This window comes from Nipponia nippon, unplaced genomic scaffold (genome assembly GCF_047370975.1).
Source record: "Nipponia nippon isolate SJK-2023a ecotype South Korea unplaced genomic scaffold, ASM4737097v1 scaffold_36, whole genome shotgun sequence".
Lineage (NCBI taxonomy): Eukaryota > Metazoa > Chordata > Aves > Pelecaniformes > Threskiornithidae > Nipponia > Nipponia nippon.
In genome coordinates this window covers 2,867,536-2,890,551 of record NW_028262354.1, presented here as the reverse complement: position 1 = coordinate 2,890,551, position 23,016 = coordinate 2,867,536, and the positions used below count along the sequence as shown (strand labels likewise).

At 56.9% G+C, this 23,016-nt stretch overlaps 2 protein-coding genes across 17 annotated transcripts in view; one reads left to right on the top strand and one right to left on the bottom strand.

Moving 5' to 3' along the window:
- Nucleotides 1-15,347, bottom strand: part of UBAP2L (ubiquitin associated protein 2 like) — a 31,727-nt gene extending 16,380 nt beyond the window's left edge. For 3 of the 16 annotated variants that reach the window (XM_087772046.1, XM_087772049.1, XM_087772051.1), the window contains exons 1-9: nucleotides 15,079-15,276; nucleotides 10,323-10,400; nucleotides 9,755-9,889; nucleotides 7,105-7,273; nucleotides 6,673-6,768; nucleotides 5,894-5,939; nucleotides 5,497-5,609; nucleotides 3,771-3,845; nucleotides 233-285 (exon numbers count right to left, since the gene is read on the bottom strand). In XM_087772046.1, the coding sequence (XP_087628172.1) occupies nucleotides 233-285; nucleotides 3,771-3,845; nucleotides 5,497-5,609; nucleotides 5,894-5,939; nucleotides 6,673-6,768; nucleotides 7,105-7,273; nucleotides 9,755-9,889; nucleotides 10,323-10,400; nucleotides 15,079-15,276 (963 nt within the window). Of the gene's footprint in view, nucleotides 1-232; nucleotides 286-1,914; nucleotides 3,737-3,770; nucleotides 3,846-5,496; nucleotides 5,610-5,893; nucleotides 5,940-6,672; nucleotides 6,769-7,104; nucleotides 7,274-9,754; nucleotides 9,890-10,322; nucleotides 10,401-10,981; nucleotides 11,112-15,043 lie in introns of those variants that run through there. The other 13 variants (XM_087772056.1, XM_087772059.1, XM_087772057.1 and 10 more) reach the window with 10 other exon arrangements.
- On the top strand, nucleotides 15,242-18,347 carry LTAP1 (lipid transport auxiliary protein 1). The gene is made up of 7 exons (XM_087772124.1): nucleotides 15,242-15,372; nucleotides 16,154-16,255; nucleotides 16,506-16,614; nucleotides 16,856-16,909; nucleotides 17,228-17,394; nucleotides 17,530-17,588; nucleotides 18,009-18,347. The coding sequence occupies exons 1-7, from the start codon at nucleotides 15,304-15,306 to the stop codon at nucleotides 18,205-18,207; spliced, it is 759 nt and encodes a 252-aa protein (XP_087628250.1). The 5' UTR covers nucleotides 15,242-15,303; the 3' UTR covers nucleotides 18,208-18,347.
- Nucleotides 18,348-23,016: the final 4,669 nt, after the last annotated feature.

Below are 23,016 nucleotides of genomic sequence, written 5' to 3'. Positions count from 1 at the left end.
CGGGAGATCCCTTCATGTCTTGGGCTCCTACGACAAGCTCTACTACACGTGTACTTTAGAAGCAGCGATGTTTACTTATTTATCGTAGCTCCTGGAATTGGGAGCCTGGCTTGGGCTATGCCCAGAGTTTGGGGAGGATGGGCTTTGCGCTCCTCTCGTAGCTGCGTGTGTGCAAACAGGACGGCGGCCTGCCGGCAGACGCGTGGAGGAGAGGGGTTTGGAGAGTACCTACATCTTCATTCCAGTCCTCCGTGCCCCATTCTTCTGTCGCTGCCCTCCACGCACCTACAAGGATAACAACAGGTAGAGAAGTTACGCGTGCATCAAAGCTCTACCTCCAAGAGCCGGGGAAGCACTGGGGAGCTTTGCAAGCAGCTGAGATAATTTCTATTTGCCAACCAGACAAGTTAAAGCGGTCGATGCCAACCCATGATTCACGAGCAAGGTACCACGATGGGATCGCCTCAGCCTTGCTCGGGCAGGCGAGGCTGAAAGAGAGCGACCGCTGGGCTGGCAGCGAGGGCAACGCACACACCCCGACACCGAAGAGGGAAGCTGAGCTTGGCAAGGAAGCCCCAGCGTTGTCCCCAGCCTCCTTGGGCCATTTTCCTGATTTCCCCTCGTATTGCAGTAGCTGCAAGTTTCTGCACCCATGAGCAGTTAGTGTTCCCTCAGCAGCTCGGACACAGCACCTCCTTCGGGGCCATCCTGCCAGCTCTTGCGCAGGACCTCACCACCCAGCTAAACCTTAAATTTCTATAAAACCCAGGACAACTGAACCATTCACACCGTTTGCTTTGGGTTTTTCCCCACCCCCTCCAAAAAATGTTGAAACCTCACTGCACCAGGACCTCCTCTGCACAGGCAAACGGGAATCAAAAAGGAAAATTTAAGGGACTAAGCAATTCCCATGTTTTCTGTGACCAATTTCAGAGGTACACTCAAAGCGAGTAGCTTAAAATATCAGGGAGAAAAGCAGGAGATTTCAGCCGCAATCCAGCACAGCGCAATTTGTAAGAGAGCAAAATTTACTGGGAAAAAAAGTTTTGCCTGGCCACATCTTCAACTTGTTCCGTCCCTCTCTTCAAGCACCGTTTAACCTCAGTACTTTGAATATTACGTGGTGACTTCCAAATCCATTAGACAACTTAAAATTTGGTGTGGGAGGAGAGCGGGAGCATTTTACATCCCAAAAAACGCAGAGCGTGAGAAGAGCCCTGTTTTGCGCAGTCTGTTTTCAGCCCATGCAAACCAGCTCAATAAAACCCGACACAGCCAACGGGGTTAATCCTGGAGACATCGACAAGGACGGAACAAGTTGGCATCAGCCCTTTTATAAGCTAAAAGCCTTTTACAGCATAAAAACATAGCACACAGGGAATGAGAACATGGTGGATTCTTCTGCAGACACAATCAGGCTCGCTGAGATTTCAGGGGGCAAAACCCACAGCGTTATCTTCCCATATACATTTAATTACAAGGCCAAAACATCCAGACAACTGCTTGTCTAGAAGTGGGGGATTTACTGCATGAAATAAGTATATTATCAGCGAATTATTCTTTTTTCATTGTTGTTTTGTTGGGTGTTTTGTTTTGCTTGACAAGTTGAGTCAATTCAAGAAGCCTTCCTGGATTTTTTTTTTTTAAATATTTAAGTTAGAAATATAGATATTAATAAAACCCGACTTCCTTGAGTGCCAGGAGTCTCAAGGCACGCTACTCTACCCCTTCCTCCCCAGACAGAAACATCAGGAGGAGTTCAGCACATTCAAAACCCAGATTCCACCATTCCTTAGATTTTTTTTTTGTGCCCTCACAGCAGTAGTGGGAAGGCTCCTTTCCAGATTTTCACGGATCAGAAAGATCCCACCAGCTCCACCCTTCGCCAAAAGGTGAAGGGGGAGCTGGAGGTACCTGGGTCAGCTGCAGTTCGCAGGAGAGTTGCCCCAAGAAGAGTTTGTGCACGTAGGAACGCGGCACAGGGCTCTCTGAATCTTGCTCGCTTGGGGGAAACGAGAAGAAAAGCAAAGCAGCACAAAAGCAGAAGGGAATCCTGCAGGTGAAGAGCAGCCATTGATGGGGCTTTCCTGGCAAGTCGACTTCACGAGTACCGGACACCTATTCAGCACGGCTTGTGCTCCTTGCACACGAAGGGACAGATGGAAAACCGAAGACCTGTGATGTACAACCAGGCATTCGCCAGAAATGCTCCAGAAAGCTTCCTAACCAGCACAGCGTGTTTAAGGTTTTTTTTTTTAAAGAAACTGAGTGCATCACTCTCCATCGAGCTCTTCCGAAGGGGAGAGCTGCAACGCAAGCAACGCCCTGACGCTTCTAACACCATTTCAGAAGTGTCATCTTCCGAACGGCAATCCCTCCTCTCTGCTTTAAGAAAGCCCTTCAAAGAGCTGCTGGTCTTTAAGCTCCTCAAACCAGGAAAAGGGGGAAAAAAAAAAAATTAGAAGTCAATAGGCATTTGTAAATATGAATGTGCTGAAGAAGAAAATCCCGTTTTGTCTTCAAGATTCCCCCCACACTCCCCTAATACACTCTCTCTTCATTTTAAACTGGGAGATGAGCAACCGGCTTGCTCCTCCTGCAGCCCGTCAGGCGGTCTGCTGCTGTCTCAACGACTGGACACACGCTTGATGCCCCAGCCTGGAAGGGTGACAGACCCAAACCTTCCACTCCTCAACTCAAAGGAATGTAAATCCAAACAAAGCCAAAGCGTGGCAAAAACCACAATGGCAGCACTGGAGCAGATGGCCTTGTGCTGCCTGCGGGAGTTAAAGATTAACCCAGAGGTGAGAACCAGGAGGTGCTCCAAAGCAACAGAAGCACTCCAAGTACATCTGCCTCCGGGCCCCTGCAAAAGACACCCTACAGCCTCAACACTCCTCCTCCTGCCCTGACCTTCGAGAGCAAAGTGGCAAGTTCCTTCGGCAGGGCCCTTCGCCTCGACTTCCAGGCCTCAGGTTAGATGGAGGAGATGTTAGTCAAACGCGATTTTGGCCTTGTTACGGACACCGATGGGATGCGGGAGGTGTAAGGCAAACGAGCGTCTCACGGGTGTCTCTTGGCTTGATAAGGCATAAAGGTGTAAGAGCAGGAAATAAAGCGGCCAGGCACCGAGCAACTTTGCCATCAAGCATCCCGGTCATCTCCAAATCCACTGTCATCTTCAGCTGCAGGGCAGGTCTGCTCAGGTGGAGAAGAGCGGCCGGGCAGCAAGAGCATGCCAAAGCAGCCATCGAGCGCATCGCTCGCCCAGAGGCAGCCGTAAGCAGAGGCAAAGCGCTGAGGTAGTTTAGCCAGATTAATGCCCCGGGCAGCAGCGTTTTGACCCTAAGCAGAAACACAGCGGGGAGGCCAGCGAAGTGATCGCTGCAGAACCGAACCGCCGCGCCGAGGAAACGGCACGGGGACAAGTCACAGCTTTCCAGATGTGAGACAAGCAGAATACGACTATGCTGCGTCACGCTTCCTCCCCTCGGGTGGGATACTCTGTCATCGGTGCTGTGGACACGGAGCTGCTCTGGGTACCGAGAAGCAGTGGCTGAAGTTAAAATTTACATAATCCACAAGAATTTGGGTTAACCTCTCCCAATTTACATTCAAGGCATCAGCATTAGTAAAAGCACAATCAGAACAAACATCAAATATTCATTAAAATGAACAAATTAAGGGAGAGAAGACTGACATATCCACAGATATTTCAGGTTTTTTAAAAAAAAGCTATAAAGTAAAGGTATCCGGGGCAGTTAGTGCACCTGGATGTATCGTACCAGGAGCAGTGTCAAATTTTCGGGGATAATTTGACCCCTCACCCCCAATGAAATCAAGTCCTGAAACAAAAAAAAAAAAGACAAGACAGACAACGAGTGAAATTTTGACTTAAAGAAGTGAAGGCGAGTTTCATTGCCCCCGTTTACACCAGCCACGTTGTACCTGTGGATATTGTTAATTTAAAGAGATGCCTGCGGCTACTGAAACGGAAACAGAATGACCACGCACGACACAGGTGAATAGCGTAGTTGCGCGATAAAACTTTACAGCTGCCTGGTAGTACTAGAGCAAATTTGCGTTGTTCCATCAGAAAAATCTTCAGTTCCCCCAACCACGCTCTAACCCGCTTTATTCCACAATTCCACAAAACACCAAAACAGAAGGAAAAAAAACCCCAAAAGCCCCACAGAAGCCTGTTCAGACTAGACAGTTAAACTTCAAGCACGTAGAGCTCATCCACTCCCATCCCTTTTTCCTCCAAAGCCGAGCGTACCCATTGCCCTTAACACATGCCTACGCTACTCCCTCCGGTATTTAAAACTCCATTTTTCAGTCGGCAAGAAGATGATCACTCAATCTGCTAGTGTTTTACAAAACCAGGCTTATTTTTTTCCCCCTCTTTCAAAACAGCTCTCCCTTTTCTGGGGAAAAAAAAACCAACCAAAACCAAACCCCCCAAACAAAAACCCCCCAAAACACAAACAAACCCAAAAAACCCCTACACTAACAATGTGTAGTAAAAGCTATCAGAGTTTACAGTACCTTATTTCTCTCTTTCCAAAGCTATCAGTTTTCAGCAAATACAACAAACATGGAAGTGGCCTAAAGCAACATTAATACGGTTGTGAATGCTTCTTATAACCGAGACGCGGTATTTACTTGAAGGCTCAAAAATCATGGAAAAATAGTTTGACTTCACGGTGGTGCAAGATTCCTCCATAAAAAAAAAAGCAACCACTCTTAAAAACCCCGCACAAACAGACTACTTACGATTAAGGATTGTCCCTTGTGACTCTGTCCAGTTATCACACTGCAAAATCTGAGTTCATTTGTGGCTTACAATAGTGTGCGTACTTGAAACAACAAAAAAAAATACCATTTTTCCAACGCAAGAGAATGTACAAGGGCAGATCGGCGTTCACGAACCACCCAGTGAAGAAACGTTTGCTTCAAACAGGCCAAGCGATGAAGATTTCTTTCCAGCTAGCTTTCTGTAAGAAGGTCTCATCCTACAGCAGTTCGAGCGAGACAACCATGAAAGAGAGAATGCTCCCCATACCGAAATCAAGACCAAAACATCTGAATTCTGAGTAATAATCTCTGGAGGATGCACCGAATATCGGGAGAACTTGCATGTGTTTATCACGCTACAGTTTATAAAAAAGACTTTTCCAAAGAGGCAGCATGGTTTCTACTGGAAAACAAACGGAGGCAAGTGTTCCTGTGCTTCTGTTGGGCAACAGCACGCACAAGCTCACACCAGAACAATCACCCGGCTCCCAGTTTCCAACGTGGGCACCCTAACAGACGCAAAGGCACCTCCGGCTGCAAAGAAACAGGGTCACTGAAATCCATCTCTGAACCAACAGCCCGTTCCTCCGTCCCTGCGCCAAAGACCTACCCAGAACCTCCTCAGCGCAACTGGATGGACACAAAATCCACTTACCCTCTAAATACAAACCAGCCAACAGGCGCGTGAAGACCACTTACTTGTGCCATCATCCGGCTCGAAGCTGCCCGTGTTGTTCCACGTGTTGTTGTTGCTATTCCCGTAGTTCTCATCCGTGCCGGCCGGCTCGGCATAGTCAGCCGGGTTGAAAGTTCTGCAAGAAATATGAGGATGGAAATTTTTACTCCCTCTCCCTAAGTATTTTAAAAGCAATGATTTTATTCAGACCATGACACATCTCAAAGAGTCTCAAAAGATGGTTTTCTCAGCAGAAGGATGCTTCAGCTACACCAGCCATTCCGAATTTAAGTTAGCATGAGGCAGTTTTGGCTTTATTAACAAAAAACGGAAAATCGGAACACAAGTGACTGACACAAACAGTACCATTCATGCACAAAGACTTTGATTTTTGCTGTGGTTTGTACCAGTGAAACTTACCCCATGCCTTGGGCAGAGAATCTTCCCCCTCGCCTTCCAGAGCCACCTGTAAAATATACACACACGCGCTGCTGAGCATCTCTCTTGGCTCTGCATCACCGGGAAAAGAAACATTTGAACAACATATGGAGTCCTGATGCCCAGAATATGAAAGTGGTGAGGATCTTCCTGAGTCGATGGGATTTCCAGCAGCGCCTTTATAGGTACGGGAATGACCTCAGCTGGCTGGCAGTATAATTAGCGATGCATGATTCCAGGCTCAGATGAGGTTTCCAGCTAGCACAAACCATAAGTACCGGACCCCAGGTTCTGATTTCTGCAGTGTGTGTCCGCAGCAACAATTCCTGAGCAGCACAGATTTTGTGGCAAAATGAATTTCCGCCGCTGAGTATTTAAAAACCGAGCCGAGCGTTTGCACAGCAATGGTGCTCAGAGCCACACGTGCAAGAACGAGGATCCAGACTCTTGCTAACGAGCAACTGGCCCACCTGCCAAATAGCCACCTTAGGTTTTTTAACTTCCCACCTCTATACAATAAAGCCCTATTTTTTTTCCCAACTCCACAGATGGGATGCAAGAACTAGATACTGCTTCTAGCAGGCTTAAGATGGCGAAGCAACATGCAGGCACTAAGTGTAAGCATAAGAAGAGAAAAATCTAGTGCTCGTTTTCAGTTTGGCAATTCCTCCCAGAAAAGAGGCTTTCAAACCTCATGGAGATGAATACGCTGACGTAATTCTTCTCCTCTCACCCCCTCTGACCTCAAACCCCGTGCGTACCTCGGCCTCGGCCACGTCCCCGCCTCCCTCTTTCTGTGCCTCTTCCAGAAGATCCTCCACTCTTACCACCGTCTAGTCCATTCTCCTGGCCGCGAACTGAAAGACAGAACAACATAAAGACAATTTCAAGATTCATCCTGCTTTAGGGAGGATACAAGACCAGACCTCAAACACCGAAGCGCAGCGGCTGTGTAGGAGACCACGCTGCCAAATGCTCCCATAACTTCTTTTATTTAAGCTGATGGTATTGAGAGTATCACCCAAGGAATCATCTCGGGCAGGGGAGCATCAAACAGATCGCCACACATACAAGGATGGTTTTCCTCAAAGACGCGTCTGCCCAAGAAGCTTTACTGACAGCTTTTACGCAGCACAAAGCGCCTCGGTGGGCGCTGTGGCAGTTACGGGTGGTATTAAAGGGCAGGTCCATACACTCTCTTCCACGGCTGGCACCTCGCCCCCGCCTCGGTGGCCCGCCACGTCGTCTGCTGAAATCCCGATCCCTCTCCCGGTTTTCTTTGCTTTCTTCACTGGGTTCTGTCTGTCCACTCTCCTTCTGTCCCGAGACACCCTTCTTCTTCCCGACCATTTCCCAGGAATGCTGAAGGTTTGCAGAGGGGAAAGAAGTTAATCATAGTTTGATCGACGCAAGATGCAAATACATGCATATTTAAACACGCTACGGAGAATATAACAAAGGTTGCCAGAAAAAATGGTTTCCAGCCCAATTTTTTTTTTTAGAAGAGTCTATCAGCCTACACACAGTACAGCTTCTTCCTTCGAGGAAAGCTTTCTTACAGCTGACTGGCATGCAGTTTGAGGTAACAGGAGATGAGTTACTCTATTTCTGCAAAGATCTACTAAACCTCTTAAATAGAGCGGGCATACTACTTACTCAAGTTCAAAGCGTGGATAAATTTACCCTGTTTAAGGGAAAAAAAAAACCCTGCCATTTCATACAGGTCAGTGTTTTGGGGAGCAGGTAAATAACCCAGTGCTCCGAAGTGCTCTGCAGTCAACATTTCGGGTTAAGTTATTCTCTCAGATGCAGAGCGATTTAACAAAACCCCTCCCCTAAACAGCAGCTCACAGGGAGAGGAGCATCACAGGATTTATCCAACAGACAAGTTCAAGTCATCCCCAGTTCGACTGTAAGAAGTTAAGCAAGCCTCCAGCTTACTGCCGTGGGCCCGCATTGGTTTATTTTATGACAGTCTGCAGTGGTTTCATACTCTTAAACTGATGCTGCACACTGTTAGAACAATTAAAAACAGTCACGAGTCACTGACAAACACCTGAAAACACAACTGGCAGACAAGTAAACATCTGGTTTTGGATGGCAACATGCAGGGACAGTGACAAAAAAAACATAGAGGCACAAACTGCCTTCAAACCCAAGGCTTCTGAAGTCTGTCTCCATAGGTATCTGGCTCAGAAGGAAATTTAGGAAAATATTTACTTTGAATACTGTAATTTTAAGCCAAATCTAACCCAACGCTAAGATCACGCCAGCTCCTTTACTGTTTGAAATACGGTAGGTTATGAGTAACTCGCTCAGCAGGTGAGCTGTCTTCATCATCACGGGAGTATCGGAGCAATTAGCAAGTCTGTTTCTTATCAGGAAAATCCCCTTTACGGGACTGCTGCACAAGCTGAATCCAGGCCAGAAGCAGCTCCAAGAGCGCTGACCAATGACGGTGCCGCCGCTGCCTGCGCTCGGTGCCGCGGGGACGAGCCCGCAGGCCCCCCATGGCACTGCAGGCTGGAGAAGTGGCAGGCACTCGAGGGCTTTGCTCTGCCAACTCCTTTTCTTCCTCTACAAGTCTTCCGCAGTAGCCATGCCTCGCCCTGCATCTCACGCTGCTGGGCGTTTCAGCTGCTTGAAGAAAGGAGGTACCGCTACGTAACGCCGTTTGCTGCACGCTATTTTCATGAGCAATGTGTTTATCTAGGAAATGCAATTGCTGCAACGGCAGGAGTTTGGCGTTAAACTAGAAGGCGCCGGTTACAAGGGATGTGGAGGAAAATACACGGCAGAGCTTTGCCTCAGCCATGCACATTCATATCATCCCTCTTTCTAAAAGGATTTTCCAACAGCTGTTTTGTTCAGCTGGCAATGGAAAGGGCTCTCTAAAGGCAAGGAAGAACCCTTACGTGCGCCGTACTGAACTTGGCCGGTGCCAAAGCCAGCAAAGCACCTGGCGCTGGGGAGCAGCTACGTTACACAGAACATAGCCTGAGCTGTCCAGCTCATCCATCTACGCTCCGGGCTAATAACGAGGACAAAAAAAAAGAGCTAATGCGTTATATTCTGAAGTGATATTTAGAGCCTCAACTCTACAAAGAGCTGAGTTGGCTTCAGCCAAACCAGGGTGCTGGGAGGATACATTTGATCAGCGGCAGTTTGGAAGGATCTGATATTCGTAGGCTTTTTACTGAGAACTCGTGTCTCTGCTGTCTTTGTCACAAGATGAATGGCATCCCGCACACCAGGCGGAAGGTTCCTCCTAAGCAAGCGCTCACTTGTTCTCAGAGCTGACTTTGGCTTGTCTGAGACGGGCACCTGCGTGAGTGACAGCAGTCAAGCCTAACTCCACCGAAAATGAACAGCAAAAAGACCCTCAGAAAGGTGGCACGGGCAGTGGCACACACTCAGCGCATCGCTAAGAAGCGAATGTTTAGGGCCAGAGACACAAAACTGCATTACGCTAACAGAAATGAACCACCGCTGACACATAACTGCCTTTCAACACAGGTCACTTAGCCCTCGTGGGAAAAGATAAGTTACTTCACGCTTGCGGCAGCGTGAAAGCTTATACAGGTGCCACTGTACCGTTCTCAAAGCGCTGGGATTCAAAAGGAATAGGAAGTAAATGATTTATTGCGTTTTCCGCTCTTCCTTTGGGCCTGCTGGCCACGCTTGTCTTCTGTGCAAGCCTACAGAGAGCAGCGTTAAGAAGCCAGGACACAATCACGCTTTACATGCCACTCGTGGAAGGAGTCAGTCATTTTGGTTCTCGTTATCTAGACATTACTGTATGTCTTGTCTCCAAATATGCAGTTACACTGAACTAGGCCTCACCAGATTTACAGGACCCAATCCTACCGTGTCCGGATTGCCCTCCAGCAGCACGTTGATGGCTCTGTTAACATCTCCGTTGCAGTCATGCAGAGCAATCACACACTCGTCCTGGTTCTCGCCTGTGATGTCGATCAGCTGTAGAGAAGACAACACCACGGTCAGCATGTTCTAAACCAAGAAGGCACCAAAATCTCTACGGATCTCTCGGGAGGCAAGCAAGTTGAATCCCAAACCAGCAATCCTACAAAGAAATGTCAGGGTTTGGGAGTCTCCCCAGCCTCCTCAGCTGAATTACGCCCCCTCAACGAGAAGTAACTGAGGGTGGGAATTTCTGAGTTGCCTTTGTTTCACCACAACCCAACCTACAACCTCCTTTTCTCAGGATAAGACCGCTCCCTGCATGCTGGGGCTCAGCACGGCAGGCACTAGAGCCCCTGAAAAACAAGCCAGTCCAAGGAAACTCAGGGAGCAGCCAGCCACATCCCTCCCCACCCCCTGCAGCCTCCACGGTACTCTCGACATCGCTCTTGCCTTCCCATCGGGGTTCACCCTCACTTTCCACACTCACTTGTTTCACCTTCTCCTCAAAGTCAGCGTCATTGTGGTCCGAAATCATCTGTGCAAGTCGAATCTGTTCCGCAGTGGCCTAAAGAAATCGAATGGAGAGAGGAAGCGTGGTTAGAGTGGCGCATTTCCAACAAACCTTCCTCCAAAGGCCATACCACTTCCCCGAGATCTCTGGGAAGGAATCAATATGATGAAGAGGAGGCGCAAACAGGGGTCAGAAGAAGGAAAGCTTCAGAGAGAAAGTCAGACGAGGAGGAGGAGCGAGCAAGGGGAGCCTGGAAGAAAGGGACGTACTGCTGGACGGCCTCGCGGCACCGGGTAAGCGACAATCACCTAAACTATGACCATTCTGAGGCAGATCTTAGCACCACCAGAACATCAAGACCCACTGCAGGTGGCTTCTCAGCCACTTGCGTTCATTAAAGTGAACGGGGAATGGTCAGATGGAAGCAAAAATAAATCTCAGCCCCGGCTCCCGCTCGGAGGCACCGATGTGGAAACCCCACCGTCAGTGGCCGCCCAATTAACCTGGCTCTGCGAGCAGCACCCTGCAGCACCCGGGAAGTTCGTTAGGCCAAGCCCAGCCATTAGCGCTGGGCTAGGCAGGAGTGCCAGCTCTCCACCTCCAAGCTAACTGGTTTCCATGGACGCTGCCCTTACCTGCGGCCGCTGCTTGTGCTGTGTCTGGCTCTGTGTCTGTGTCTGCTCCCAGTTCCCCCGGGCTCGGTTAGTGCCCACCGATGTCATCATTTACAGTATATACAAATAACAGTATTTACAAGGTAGAACTCTGTGGTGGGGCAGGGGAGAAGAGAGAACAGACTGTTAGAAACCAAAAACAAAAGGCAGCACCGACACTGAATGATCGCATGGGCGAGGCAGCCAGCGAAGCCGTCGCGGGCCCCCACCCTCCCCGCCGCTTCCCCAAAAGCCACGGCGGGCCGGCCTACCATTTCCACGTGCCCCCAAGACCAAAAGGCCGCTTGTACTTCTCGAGGTTTCTCCACCGCTACCACGGCGGAGCGCTCCGAATGAACCATCACCTGCATCCAGGTGGGAGCAATCGGGACCCAGGAGCAGAAGTACTTGGGGTAAAGGGTTTAACGACTCGCTGCTAACGCAAGCGTGTGAGCGGGCACGGATTTGCCGTGACCGGGGCCTTTAGAGGCTACGGCGATCAACTGGAGCGAGGAACACTTGGAAAAAAGCTCTAAAGAAACTTGACTTTGAGAGCAGAACATCTCAGAGCCTCAGACACATCAGCTACTTCCCCTTCTCCTTTCTTGCCTTCAAAGCAGGGCAGGGGAAGGAAAAACGCTCCAGTAACACGTGGTGCTACAGGTTTGTGGGATATTGTTTTAAAAGAATACCGCCCTCGCAGAACTGCCCATTTTTGCTTGCTTCAATTATTCCCCAGAACTGAAAATATTAAGTTTTCTTCTACTGAGTGTTCTAGATGAAAAAACTACCAAAAGAGTGAACTAGATGTCAACAAGGAACGACGGCCAGTAACGTTGTTAGGTAACTGCTTGAGGCAAAAAAATCCCAGTAAGAGTTCAGGCCACGGAGCGTCCAAAGCAAGTGGAGTTTTGTAACCTCACCCTGGGCTTCGGGGGAAGAGCCCAACCTCGATGGTTACAACGGGATCAGCACCGAGTAGTTTTACCCTGCCTATTGTCTCCCAGACACAAGGGATGCCAGGCACGTCCCACCGCGCTCCTGCTACTTCTGAGCCCCTGAAATCTCAATAACTGCAAACTTCACATTTTCGGATTTCGTTAACAAGACTGCGACGCCTTCCTCCAAAGCAGCAGGGTCTGCTCCGGGTGCTGGTGCTGCGGGCAGACGCTCGGGACAGGGCAAGGAGCCACAAGGTTGTAAGAGTGGGAAGGAAACCCGAGCGAGAAAATCAGCGTACGATCTGAAACATTGCTTGCGAACACCAACGTGGCAGCGCAGACCTGGCGTGCAAAGCGGGGAAAGCTCAGACGCAGCGTTAGCAAACAGCCCTGTAAGAACTGGGGAGCCTCTTGTCAAAGCCCGCGAGCGGAGGGCTCGACCGGGCTGAGAGACCTTTCCCCGAGAGCACGGAGACCCTAACATCACCTCCACGCGCTCGCCACCGCTCCCTGCTCCCATCAGCGCCTAGCGTTTGTTTGTAGGCAAGTTTTCAAATGCTCCCGCAGCTTCCCACAAAACTTCCAAAGTTCGCCCTTTGGGGCCATCCGTGCCTCGCGGCAACTTCAAAACGCAGTTTTCCAGCTACACAGTGCCAAGGTTTCTCATCGGGAAACAATCCGAGCTACCTATCCGGTCACCGGGAGCTCCCAAAGCGCGTGTGACACCGAGCAGATTTAAGGAAGAGCACCAAGCCTGGGCTTCACCCAAGGCAGAGCAGACAAAGCCTCCTGGGCTACGCAGCCGTCCCTTCCCCACTGCATTTATTTTCCCTCTCCACCGCTACGTCTCTTCCAGTTCTAAGGGTTTCACGCACAAACAAGTTGTCATATTAAACCAATTTGGCAGCAGAACTGCAGGCCCAGAGGGAAGCAATCCTGCGCGTTTGCAGTAACTTAATCTGCAATTTCAATAGGATACAGTTCCAGCAGTCTGCTGCCCCGAACCTTTGTGCAGCGGCTGGGCATTGTTCAACAGCTGCCACGCTCCGCTCTGCCCAGCTGCATTTCTGCCACGATTAAATCACGATTATTTTTCCTTTAGCGTCCAAAAACCACAAGAAAAACATCTGTTAGAGAGATCTCAGCCAGGCCCTGACCCTGCTAAGACCGTCAGGTAAGCAGGCGTCCCCACGCAACACCCCACGCGCTGCACTGGGGGAAGAGGACTCGGCTGCTGATAATTTATTCCTCAATCGTGTCACCTCGGTACAGCTCACGGGCAACATTTAACTGCAAATCTTGGTTATCCTGACACTTGAACTGGCCCTGCGCGGAAGTAACAATAATATGAGTCTACTGGTTCAAAGCGGTTTTTATCCAAAGCGTTTTACCCCTTTTTTTTTTTGACTTTTTTTTTTTCCCCCACAAAGAGCAAACCCGTACGTATTCACCAAGAGGGATGTAATCAAAAAGGGCGACTCCAGCCGAAGCGAATCGTGGCTGATCCGCGCCAGAGAAAACAGCGCTAAACCGGGCGAACGCTTATGTTTCAAGACAACGCGAAAGCGACGCATTCGTACAGAATTTAGGGAAAACAAAAAGCTTCCCCGCTACAGGTTACAACACCTTTTCTTCAAAGAAGCTGCAAGTAACCGTGCCGTGCTTCGTCGTTACCCCTTTGCCTTTTCAGACTACACCGCTACTTGCCTTCCACGTCTAGAGAGGAGAGAGTCTCGGCTACACGAAGTGCGGAGTCTCCGGAAAAAGAGGTGATACAGAAACGTAACGAACTGTTCATTTTATTAGAAATTTCAGTTAAGTTACAATTTTAGAACAAGGATCTGTCGGTCACATCCGCTATCCCCGGCTGTGCCAGACCTGCCGGCTGATGCCGGGCAAGTCCCGGCACATCCCAGCCTCAGTTTCTCTTATCTGTTAATACAGAAAATTGGTATTTCCATCCCCCTCCGACAAAGCTTAATTAACGCGTGCAAAAGGCTCCGAAGCTCCAAAGGAAAGGGAAAAGCATTCGGAAAGATTCTCCTGCAACGTGGGGCAGGAGAAGCACCCGAAGGAGCCGGCCGCAGGGGCTGGTTTATCAGCGTTATGGTTTTTCCTCTGGAGCAAACTCATTGCGGCTGCAAAGCGAGTAACTCCCGTGCGTGCAGAGTAGGAGATTTTGGGGGATGCCCCCGCTACGCCATCAGAGACCCCAGTTCGCCATCAGAGACCCCAGTTCGGTATCGATCTGCAGCGCTTTATTGGGAAGATTCACCGGCCGGTGCTGCCGTCCGGGAGCGGCCAAACGGGCACGGAGGGAAGCGCCACGGAGGGGACCTCCGGCGGGGCAGACGCCGGCGGGCCGGGATCGCTCCAGCACCGCCGAACCGGCACCGCCCGGGAATGTGGCGTAGGCCGGCGGGATCCGCGGCGAGGCCCGCCCCGCCCCGCCCCGAGAGGCCGCCGCCGGTAACGGCCCCCGGGGCGCCGCCGAAAGAAGGGTACCGGAGGCGGGGCCCGGTCACACGCGAGGAGCCCCGAGAGCGCGGCGGCAGCGGGGCGGCGCGGCCCCCATTGTTACCGCCGGCAGCGGCGGGGCCGGGCGGGCCCCGGGAGCACGGCAGGGCCGGAGCCACCCGGTCCCGCGGCCCAGCAGGCCCGGCGGCCCAGCCCGCGGCACACAATGGGGGCGAGCGGCCGGAGGGAACCGGAGCGGGGGGCGGAGGGGGCCGGCGGGGGCCGGGCGGGAGCCCCCGCGGCGGCGCGGCGCCAGGCCGGGCCCGCACCCGGGAGGCGGGCAAGCGCGGGCCGCTTCCGCCCTCATGGCCGCGGCCGCCATTCCCCCCCCTCCTCCCGCCTCCAGCCCGCCCGCCCTCCCTCCCTCACCTGCGGCGGCCGCACTCTACGCCAGCCCCCGGCTGCGGCCCGGCCCACTAGGCCGCGCGGGGCCCGACGGCGGGGCGCGGCGGCCGCCCCCGGAGCGGAACGGCGCGACGGGACCGGAGGGGGGGGGGGGGGGGGGGGCGACGGTGGCGGGACCGGGGGGCGCGCGGCGGGGGCGGGAAGGGGGGGGGCGGGATTTAAAGGGGCCGCGCGCAGTTACCGGAGCCGCCGCCGCCTCCGCGCCGCCAACTTTACCTGGGTCTCACCGCACTGACAACTACCAGCGGCGCCCGCCCCCATCACGTGACGGGGGCGCGGGGGCGGGGCCAGCCCGGCTTCACCCACGTGACGCACGGGGGGGGGGAGGTGTCCCTGCTCTCCCGGCGTCACCTGAGAACGGAGCCTTCTCCCTGTCACGTGGTAGGGGCGCGGAACGGCTTCGGCGGCCGCCATGTTGTGCGGCCCCGGGCCGGGCCGGGGATGGCGGGGGCCGGCAGTAACTGGCTCTCCGGGGTTAACGTGGTGCTGGTGATGGCCTACGGCAGCCTGGTGAGGCGGGCGGGCGCGGGGCGGCCCAGGGGAACGGGTCTGATGGCTCCGGGGGGCCGGGGCCCCCGTGGAACCGGGCCCGGGGTGTCCGTGGGGCTCCTGTGAGGCCGGGCCCGGGGTGTCCGTGGGGCTCCTGTGGGGCCCGTCCTGGGGTGTGTGTGGGGCTCCCGTGGGGCTGGGCCTGGGGTGTCCGTGGGGCAGGGACCAGAGCATCCGTGCGGCTCCTGTGGGGCCCGTCCTGGGGTGTCTGTGGGGCTCCCGTGGGGCTCCTGTGGGGCCAGGCCCGGGGCGTCCGTGGGGCCGGGACCAAGCTGTCTGTGGGGCCCCTGTGAGACCCATCCTGGGTGTCCATGGGGCCGAGCCTGGGGTGTCCGTGGGGCCCCTGTGAAGCTGAGCCCGAGGCATCTATAAAGCTCCAGTGAGGGACGTCCCAGGATATCCACGGGGAGCTCCCGTGGAGCCAGACTCGGGGCCCTTGCAGGGCTGGGCTGGAGCGCCCGTGGGGTCCTGGCACCCGTGGGGCAGGGAGAAGGCGTGAGTGGGAGCCCCCGTGGAGGCTGGGGTGTTTGCGGGCCGGCCTGGGTGTCCGTGGGGCTCCTGATGGGCTGAACAGGAGCCCCTGTGCTCGCCGGGTTTGGGGGGTCCGTGGGGCCCTGTGGTTGCTTGGCCTGGGGTGTCCGCGGGGTTGGGAACCGGGTGTCAGCGGGGCTGGTGCTGCTCGGGGCTCCTCTCGCCCCCGTCCCCGCTGTGCCTCACCCCCGTCCCCGCTGTGGCGCTCCAGGTCTTCGTGCTGCTGTTCATCTTTGTGAAACGCCAGATCATGCGCTTCGCCATGAAGTCCCGCCGTGGCCCCCACGTGCCCGTCGGACAGCACGCGCCCAAGGTGGGTGCGCGTGGCCCCGCGCTGGGGACGCGCCCTCCCTCCCCTGCACCCACGGACCTGTCCGTGCCCGCAGGGGCAGACAGGGTCTCCTTGAAAATCAGATGTTTCCAGGAGCTGCCACCTTGGGGTGGTGATGGGCAGCTAGAGGGGGAGCGGGTTTATTTCAGAGGACATGACTGTTATCATCCTTGTGATCCCACAAACAAAGCGAGTGCTCTGTAAATGGCTTTTTTTTTTCCCCACTGTGCAGGATTTAAAGGAAGAAATCGACATTCGGCTCTCGAGGGTGCAAGACATCAAGTATGAGCCCCGGCTGTTAGCTGAGGATGACAGCAGGCTTCTGCAGCTGGAGACACAAGGTACCCTTGCTCGCTGCCTGTTGGTCGGAGGCCACCAGAGACACCGTCCGGCGCTTGTCCCGCTACAGCACCTCGTTCCCCTGGGGCCGAGTTGCGTCGCTGGCCTCTCTTCTTGGCTGTCCCGTCGCAACGTCGCGTTCGGCGAGACGGTGTCTCCGCGCTCTGCTCCTATCTGCTTTCCCCACCTCCCTCCCGCTGCCAAGTTTTGCAGAGCTTTCAGTTTGGTTTCTCTCTTTGCCAGGCTGCTATAACTACCTGTACAGGATGAAGGCGCTGGATGCGATCAGAACATCTGGTAAGGGAGCTGAGGGCAGGAGTGGGAGGGGAAGGGTGGAGAGAAACCGTGCGTGGAGGAAATAAGGGTGCGGCGCGGCGGCCAGCAGCCTTGTGGTAAGGCTCAAGGTCCTCGTTTGGGAATAGCAGGTGCTTATCCCGCCCGGGGCTGGCGGCCTGAGGGTCTGCTCTGCTCACGCGTTGGAAGCAGTCAGCAAACAGCGGCAGCGGATGTGGTGGGAAGTTTAATTCGCTGCCAACTTCTGACGTTGTCCGCGGGTGAACGTGAGCGTTTTGACCCCCGCTTCAGCTGCTTGCGTTGTGCCTTTTTATTTTCCAGAAATCCCGTTTCACGCAGAGGGCCGGTACCCAAAGTCTTTAATAGGGAAGAACTTCTGTGCCTACCTGCTGGAACTGCGGAATTCTAGCACCTCCTTCAAAGGCATCCGCAAAGCCTTGATCGACACCTTGCTGGATGGGTACGAGAGTGCCCGCTACGGCACCGGGGTAAGCGCCGGCGCCGCGTCGCCCGGCCCCCGCGGCAGCGCAGGGGGCTGTTCCTGCGCTCCGGTTTGATGGCTGGGCTGAGGTTGCGCTCTAAGCTTGGCTGGATTTTCCACGGTCTTTTCTGTTTGCATCCAGGTCTTTGGGAAACCGGAATATCTGCAGTACCAGGATGCTCTGAACGAGCTGGCAAACATGTGAGTGTTACTGCCCGGGGCCGTAGCTGGGGTGCGGCGGTGGCTTCGTGGGCCGCAGCAGCCCGTTGTGGAGGTGGGAACGGAGACAGGTTTGGGGGCAAAACCCAGCCTCTGAGACGTGGGCTGTTTATGCCTGTCCGTCCTTCCAGGTTTAGTTACTCCTTACAGCCCGTCCGTTAACGTGGTTTTGGGTTTGTTACTTGATCACAGTCCACGTTCCTGCTTGCGCTGGCCGCTTTGAGCCAGGGACCTCGTGCGGGTTCCAGGCCTGGCACCCGCAGAAGCGCCAGCCTTCCTTTTCAAAACCGGCGCCGTCATCCCGAGGGCAGATCTGTCTGGTGTCGGACAGACGGACGCGACAGGCGAGCGGCTCCTCTGGGGAGGGCGGCGGCTGTGACGGTGCCTCTCCTCTCCCCGCAGGACCAAGGCCCGGGGAGGCAGCAGCCAGCGGCAGCACCAGTCAGCAGCAAAGGACCTCACCCTCTCCCCCGAAGTCTCCAACCCCGCCACCATCCAGGTCACCTACCTGCCTTCCAACCAGAAGAGCAAACGTGCCAAACACTTCCTGGAGCTGAAGAGCTTCAAGGACAACTACAACACGCTGGAGAGCACCCTGTGAGCCGCGCAGGGAGCACTGCTCCGGGGACCTGCCACGAGCAGAGCCCCTTGCTGGGTGCAGCTGGTGTCCCGGGCAGGTTTTGGCCGCAGTTTGGCGCGCAGGCAGCGTTGGGAGGAAGCAGCTGCGCTCTCGGGTCTCCCTCTTGCACGATGTTGGAGATGGTCGCTCGGCGGAGGCTCCGTTTCAGCTGGTGGAGCTCAGCCCGGAGCCCGTTTCAAAGCAGCGCGCCCGCCTGCTGAAGGCGGAGGGGATCGGCCCGTGCGGCCCCGCTCCCCGGCAGGCTTGGGACGCGCTTCAGGCTTGAGGCTTTGAGTCTGGCAACGTCTCGGAGCCCTGGCCCTGTGAATAAACTCCGATTAGCTTTAGCATATTTATAAAAGACATGGATCCCAGCCAGTGCTCTCCTCCACCTGTCCTCTTTCCCTGTGATGGCCGGCAGGGCTGATGCTGTCTGTCCGTCCTGTCTGTGTGGGTCTCAGGCTCTGGAACCGCTCATCTGTTCTTTCCGAAGGGTGAATGCTCTTTTCCCTGTGGCACCGTCGCTGCCTGCCACTCTCAGCCGGGTGTGCCCAGCCTGCCTGCGTGCCCGGGCCGTGCACCGAGCTGCCTGGACGGAGTGTAAATAGTTTGGTGGCCAGTTCTCAGCCGCCGCGGCTGAGGTGCCTCTTTGGGCTCCGGTTTCTACTCTTTCTCCTGCAACCGGGCATTTGGGGACGTCTCGGGCAGACAAATACCAGCTTGGAACGTCCTGTCTGTCCTGCCAAGGGGGTCTTTCCTCCCACTCTCACCAGCGCCTCGTGTGCCAGCGGCTGCCGAGCCCCTGGGGGTGAAAGCTCGCAGCCCCCAACTTGACGTCTGCGTCCTGCCGGGCCGACGGCAACACCCGCTGCTCACCAGTCGCTGTGGCGTGTACCGTGTGGGGCGGGGACCCCTGCCCCTCGCCTGGGCCTCTGCACTCTTTTTAATCGCTGTTTAATAAAATGACAGTTATCCCGAGCGGGATCCGCGCTGTCGGCCTCTGACTGCAGGGAGCCCTTCCCTGCGCCGCGTCTGTCCCTGTGCCGCTGCCGCGGTAACCGGGGTGCCGTTAACGGCATGGCTGGCGCAGAGGGCGGTTGCGGGGTCCGTGCGGCGCCGGCCACGGCAGTGGCAAGCAGCCAGACCCCCTCGCTGTGGCAGGAGGAGGTGGCTGTCCTGGGGGTCCTGGCAGCAGCTGGGGACAGCGGGGTGCGACGTCCCCCTCGTGCGGGTTAAACCCCAGACCCCCCAAACGCGTCGCTTTGGTTGCAGGTCCTGGCGAAGGGGAAGGCCTGCGCAAGGCTGCCGGAGAGGTACAGCCGGCAAAGGGAGCGCTGGGGGGCAGCAGGCGAGGGGGAGCCCTGGCGTGGGGTGAGCCGGGGGGGGGGATGGGTGCTGGTGTCCCCCCGGCACCCCGTCCTGCCCACCCTGTGTCCGCGCAGCTGCAGGCAGGCGGCCGGGGAGCACCCGCAGTGCTGGGAGAGGATCTGGGCCGCAGCCTGCAGGGCGCTGCAGCGGCGCGTGGAGTCGGAGCTGCGCCTCGCCGGCAAGGAGCAGATGGCGGTGAGGCCGGGCGCGGGTCTGGCACGGCTGGGTGCACCCAGCCCTGTGCCGCCAGGGTTGGGTGCCCTGCTCCAGTACCGGATCCCGGGGGACCGTGCCTCCCAGTGGTGGGGTTCAGCACCAGGTCCTGCGCCCAGCAGATCCGCCGAGCCGCCCTGCACCGGCTCCTCCAGGACGAGCACCAGCAGCACCAGCGGGAGCTGCGCCAACTCGGGAAAGCCTTCTACGTGGAGCGGCTGTGAGCGCCCGACCCGGCGGGCTCAGCGCCGGCCTGGCATCACCCGGCTGCCTGGCAGGGAATAAAACACGTTGAGCAAGACGGGGGCTGCGTCTGGTGCGTGCCGGGACGCGGGACAGCCCCGAGCGGAGGTGGAGGGAAGGGGCAGCCACGCGATTGCTGTGGCTGGAATCCGGCAACGTTGCCCGCGACCGTACACGTGCCGGATCCTGCGCACGCGGTCCCGGCCATGGCCACGCCAGGAGATGGCAGCACGGCCGGCGTGCCTTCGCCAGCCCTGCGCGCTCCGCGGCTGGGTCCTGCTCCCGGCCGTGCCGCCATCAGCCATGCACTCCCATCCCCTGTGGCACGGTGCTCCTGGCCGTGCAGCACAGCCCCATGGCAGCAGGGAGAGGAGCCTGGCCGGACTGGGTGCGATGCTCCCTGGCCCCGCTCACCGTCCGGGCACCCCTGAACCCCCGTCTGCTCCCCTACTGGGGGGCGCCCGTCCCCTGCCTCCCGTCCCCGCTGCCTGCACCTGACCTTGGTGTCTCCCGGCCCCAGGGCCCATCAGTGCCTGCCCTGGCTCTGCTTATTGACAGGGCTGGGGGCCGCCGGGCCGGCACCCCCTGCCCACGGCCCTTCATTAGCTCGGCTGTCGGGTTGCATCACATCAGCCGCTGCTGCACGCGTGTCCCCAGCTCCCGGCACCGTGCTGCCGCCATATGTGTCCCTGCTGTCCCCGCTGCCACCCTCCCCACGCGGCCCTGCCGCCACCGCCATGGGGCTGGAGCCCCTGGTCCCCCAGCCCAGGCAGGCAGCAGGGCAGGAGCTGTGCCCCTGTCCCCCTGTGGCACTCGGGGCTCTGGCTGCCCCGTGTCCTGCCCCGTTGGCCCCCCAAAGTCTGGGCCCCCACAGAGCCTCCAACGCCATTCCCAAGGTCGGTGCATCCCGCTGCGGCGAAGCACCGGCATGGCGTGGGGAGACACGTGCCCCCCGAGAGACCCTGCGTGCCCTCGTGGCTGGGTGCTGCCCGCCGGGGCCCAACGGCCACCCCAGAGCAGGTCTGGGGTCCTGCCTTTGTCACCCAGCAGTGCCCAGCACGGCGGCCACATCTGCATCAGGGACGGGGCAGGGCGACAGGCGGTTGCCTCCTCTGACCGCCCCACGGAGGGAATGCTCCGGTGGATAGGGGGTCCCAGTGGCTCCCCCAAAGCGAGGGGACAGGGATGCAGGAGGAGGGGACGCGGGGCACAGCTCCCCAGCACCAGCCAGGGCTCGTCCTTGGGCAGGGTCACGCGCAGCCCCTCGGTGGTGCAGAGCCCGCCGGGACGGGGCCGGCTCCCCGGTATTGACGTCCCCGCTAATGACAGCGGAGTGTGACCGGGGGCAGGGGCAGGCGGCGCGGGGCCATCGACCCATATCGACCGGCAGCGCTCAGCGGCAAGGGCGCGGGGGTCCGCGGAGGGGGCAGGGGGACATAGATGGGTGGTAATTAATGGGAACGAGGCCACGTGTGTGGGGCCAGGGCGCTCACTGGCCATGTCCCCGCACCGGGTGCAGCTGAGCGCGGTTATAAATGGTGGCCGGGCGGCCCCTGAGCCAGTCCACCGAGGAGCCCCCCGAGCCGGCCCAGGTAAGGCGGCGACGGACGTGGGGTCCCCTCAACCCCGGGCACGCAGGGACAGGCAGGCAGCACTGCCTGCTGTGCCATGCCGTGCCGTGCCATGCCATGCCGTGCCAGTCCATGACATGCTGTGCCATGGCCTGCCATGGCATGCCGTGCCAGGAGACCGTGCCCGCGCTGCCCTGCTCCGGCTTCGTTTCCACTGCAGGATGGCTCCTGCTCCAGCACCGGATCCCAGATCATCCCAGTGTCGGTGCAGCCGCCCAGGCGGGCTCCGGACACCAGGGTGCCACCTGCACGGTGCCCGGGGGGGGGTCCTGCCTGGGCAAACAGCGAGGAGCTAACCCACCCCCGCTCTCAGCCGCTCCTTCTCTCCTTCTCTTGCAGGGAGCTGAGCCCTGGGTCCCATCCGCCTCCGCCTGCCCCTGCCTCTGTCTGATATGTTTGATATTAGGTTGTTTTATTGGAAAACCAACTAAATATCAAACATATTCTTACAGCGCCAGGGATGCCCAGCGTCGACCTGGCGAGATGCTCCCTGCGCCCTCCCGTGGGCAGCGGGGAGCACGGGGGGGTCCCTCCGTGCCCCTTCCCACACCCCCTGCCCGCTCGATCGCTGCTGCAATAAAACCCCTCTGCCCGCACCGCGCGCCCGTCTCTGCGAGGCCGGGGAGAGGGAGCCGGGAGCTGCCATCCCCGGGGGCTGGCGGAGGTTTGGGATGGCGGCGGGGTCAGCGCTCAGCACCTGTCCCCCCGCTCACGCCTGGGATGATCCCAGGACAAAGGCGCGTGGCCCCGTGCCCACCGCTGGCCCCGCTGCCCTGGTGCACGGGGTTATTTATGGCTCCCGGGGCATGGAGGTGCAGTGGCCGCTCGCTCGGGGCCCTTTGTGGGCACCGTCCCTCCTGGCGCCCTGCCCGGGGAGCTGCCACCGGGGTCGGTCTCCGTCTCCTGACCCCCTCAGCCCCCAAAATCTGTCCCTGGATGGGAACAGTGGGTCTCGCCTGTGGGTCCTCTCTCCCAACAGGACCTTGTGGCCGGCGTGAGGAGGCTGCTAATCCCCCGGCTGCGTAGGAAGTGCTGCCGCTCTCCCTGAGAATTCCTCCCCGTGCCTGGGGAATTTGCTCCTCCAGCTGCCAACAGCATCTTCTGCCTCGCCGCCAAGCATCAGCGTGACTGGAGCCGGGCTCGGGGCTCAGCGGGCTCCCAGGGGGCTCTTCCCGGGGTGTCGGGCTTGGATCCCTCCGCAGCTCCCTCCTGAGCCAAACAATTTGGGCCAGGGGCTGCTGCTAAGCCCCTGCTCTTAAAATAGAGCTGGGCTGAGCTCGCCCTTTTCCACGCCACCCCCAGGCATGGGTAAATGTCAGCTCAGGGGCCACCAAAA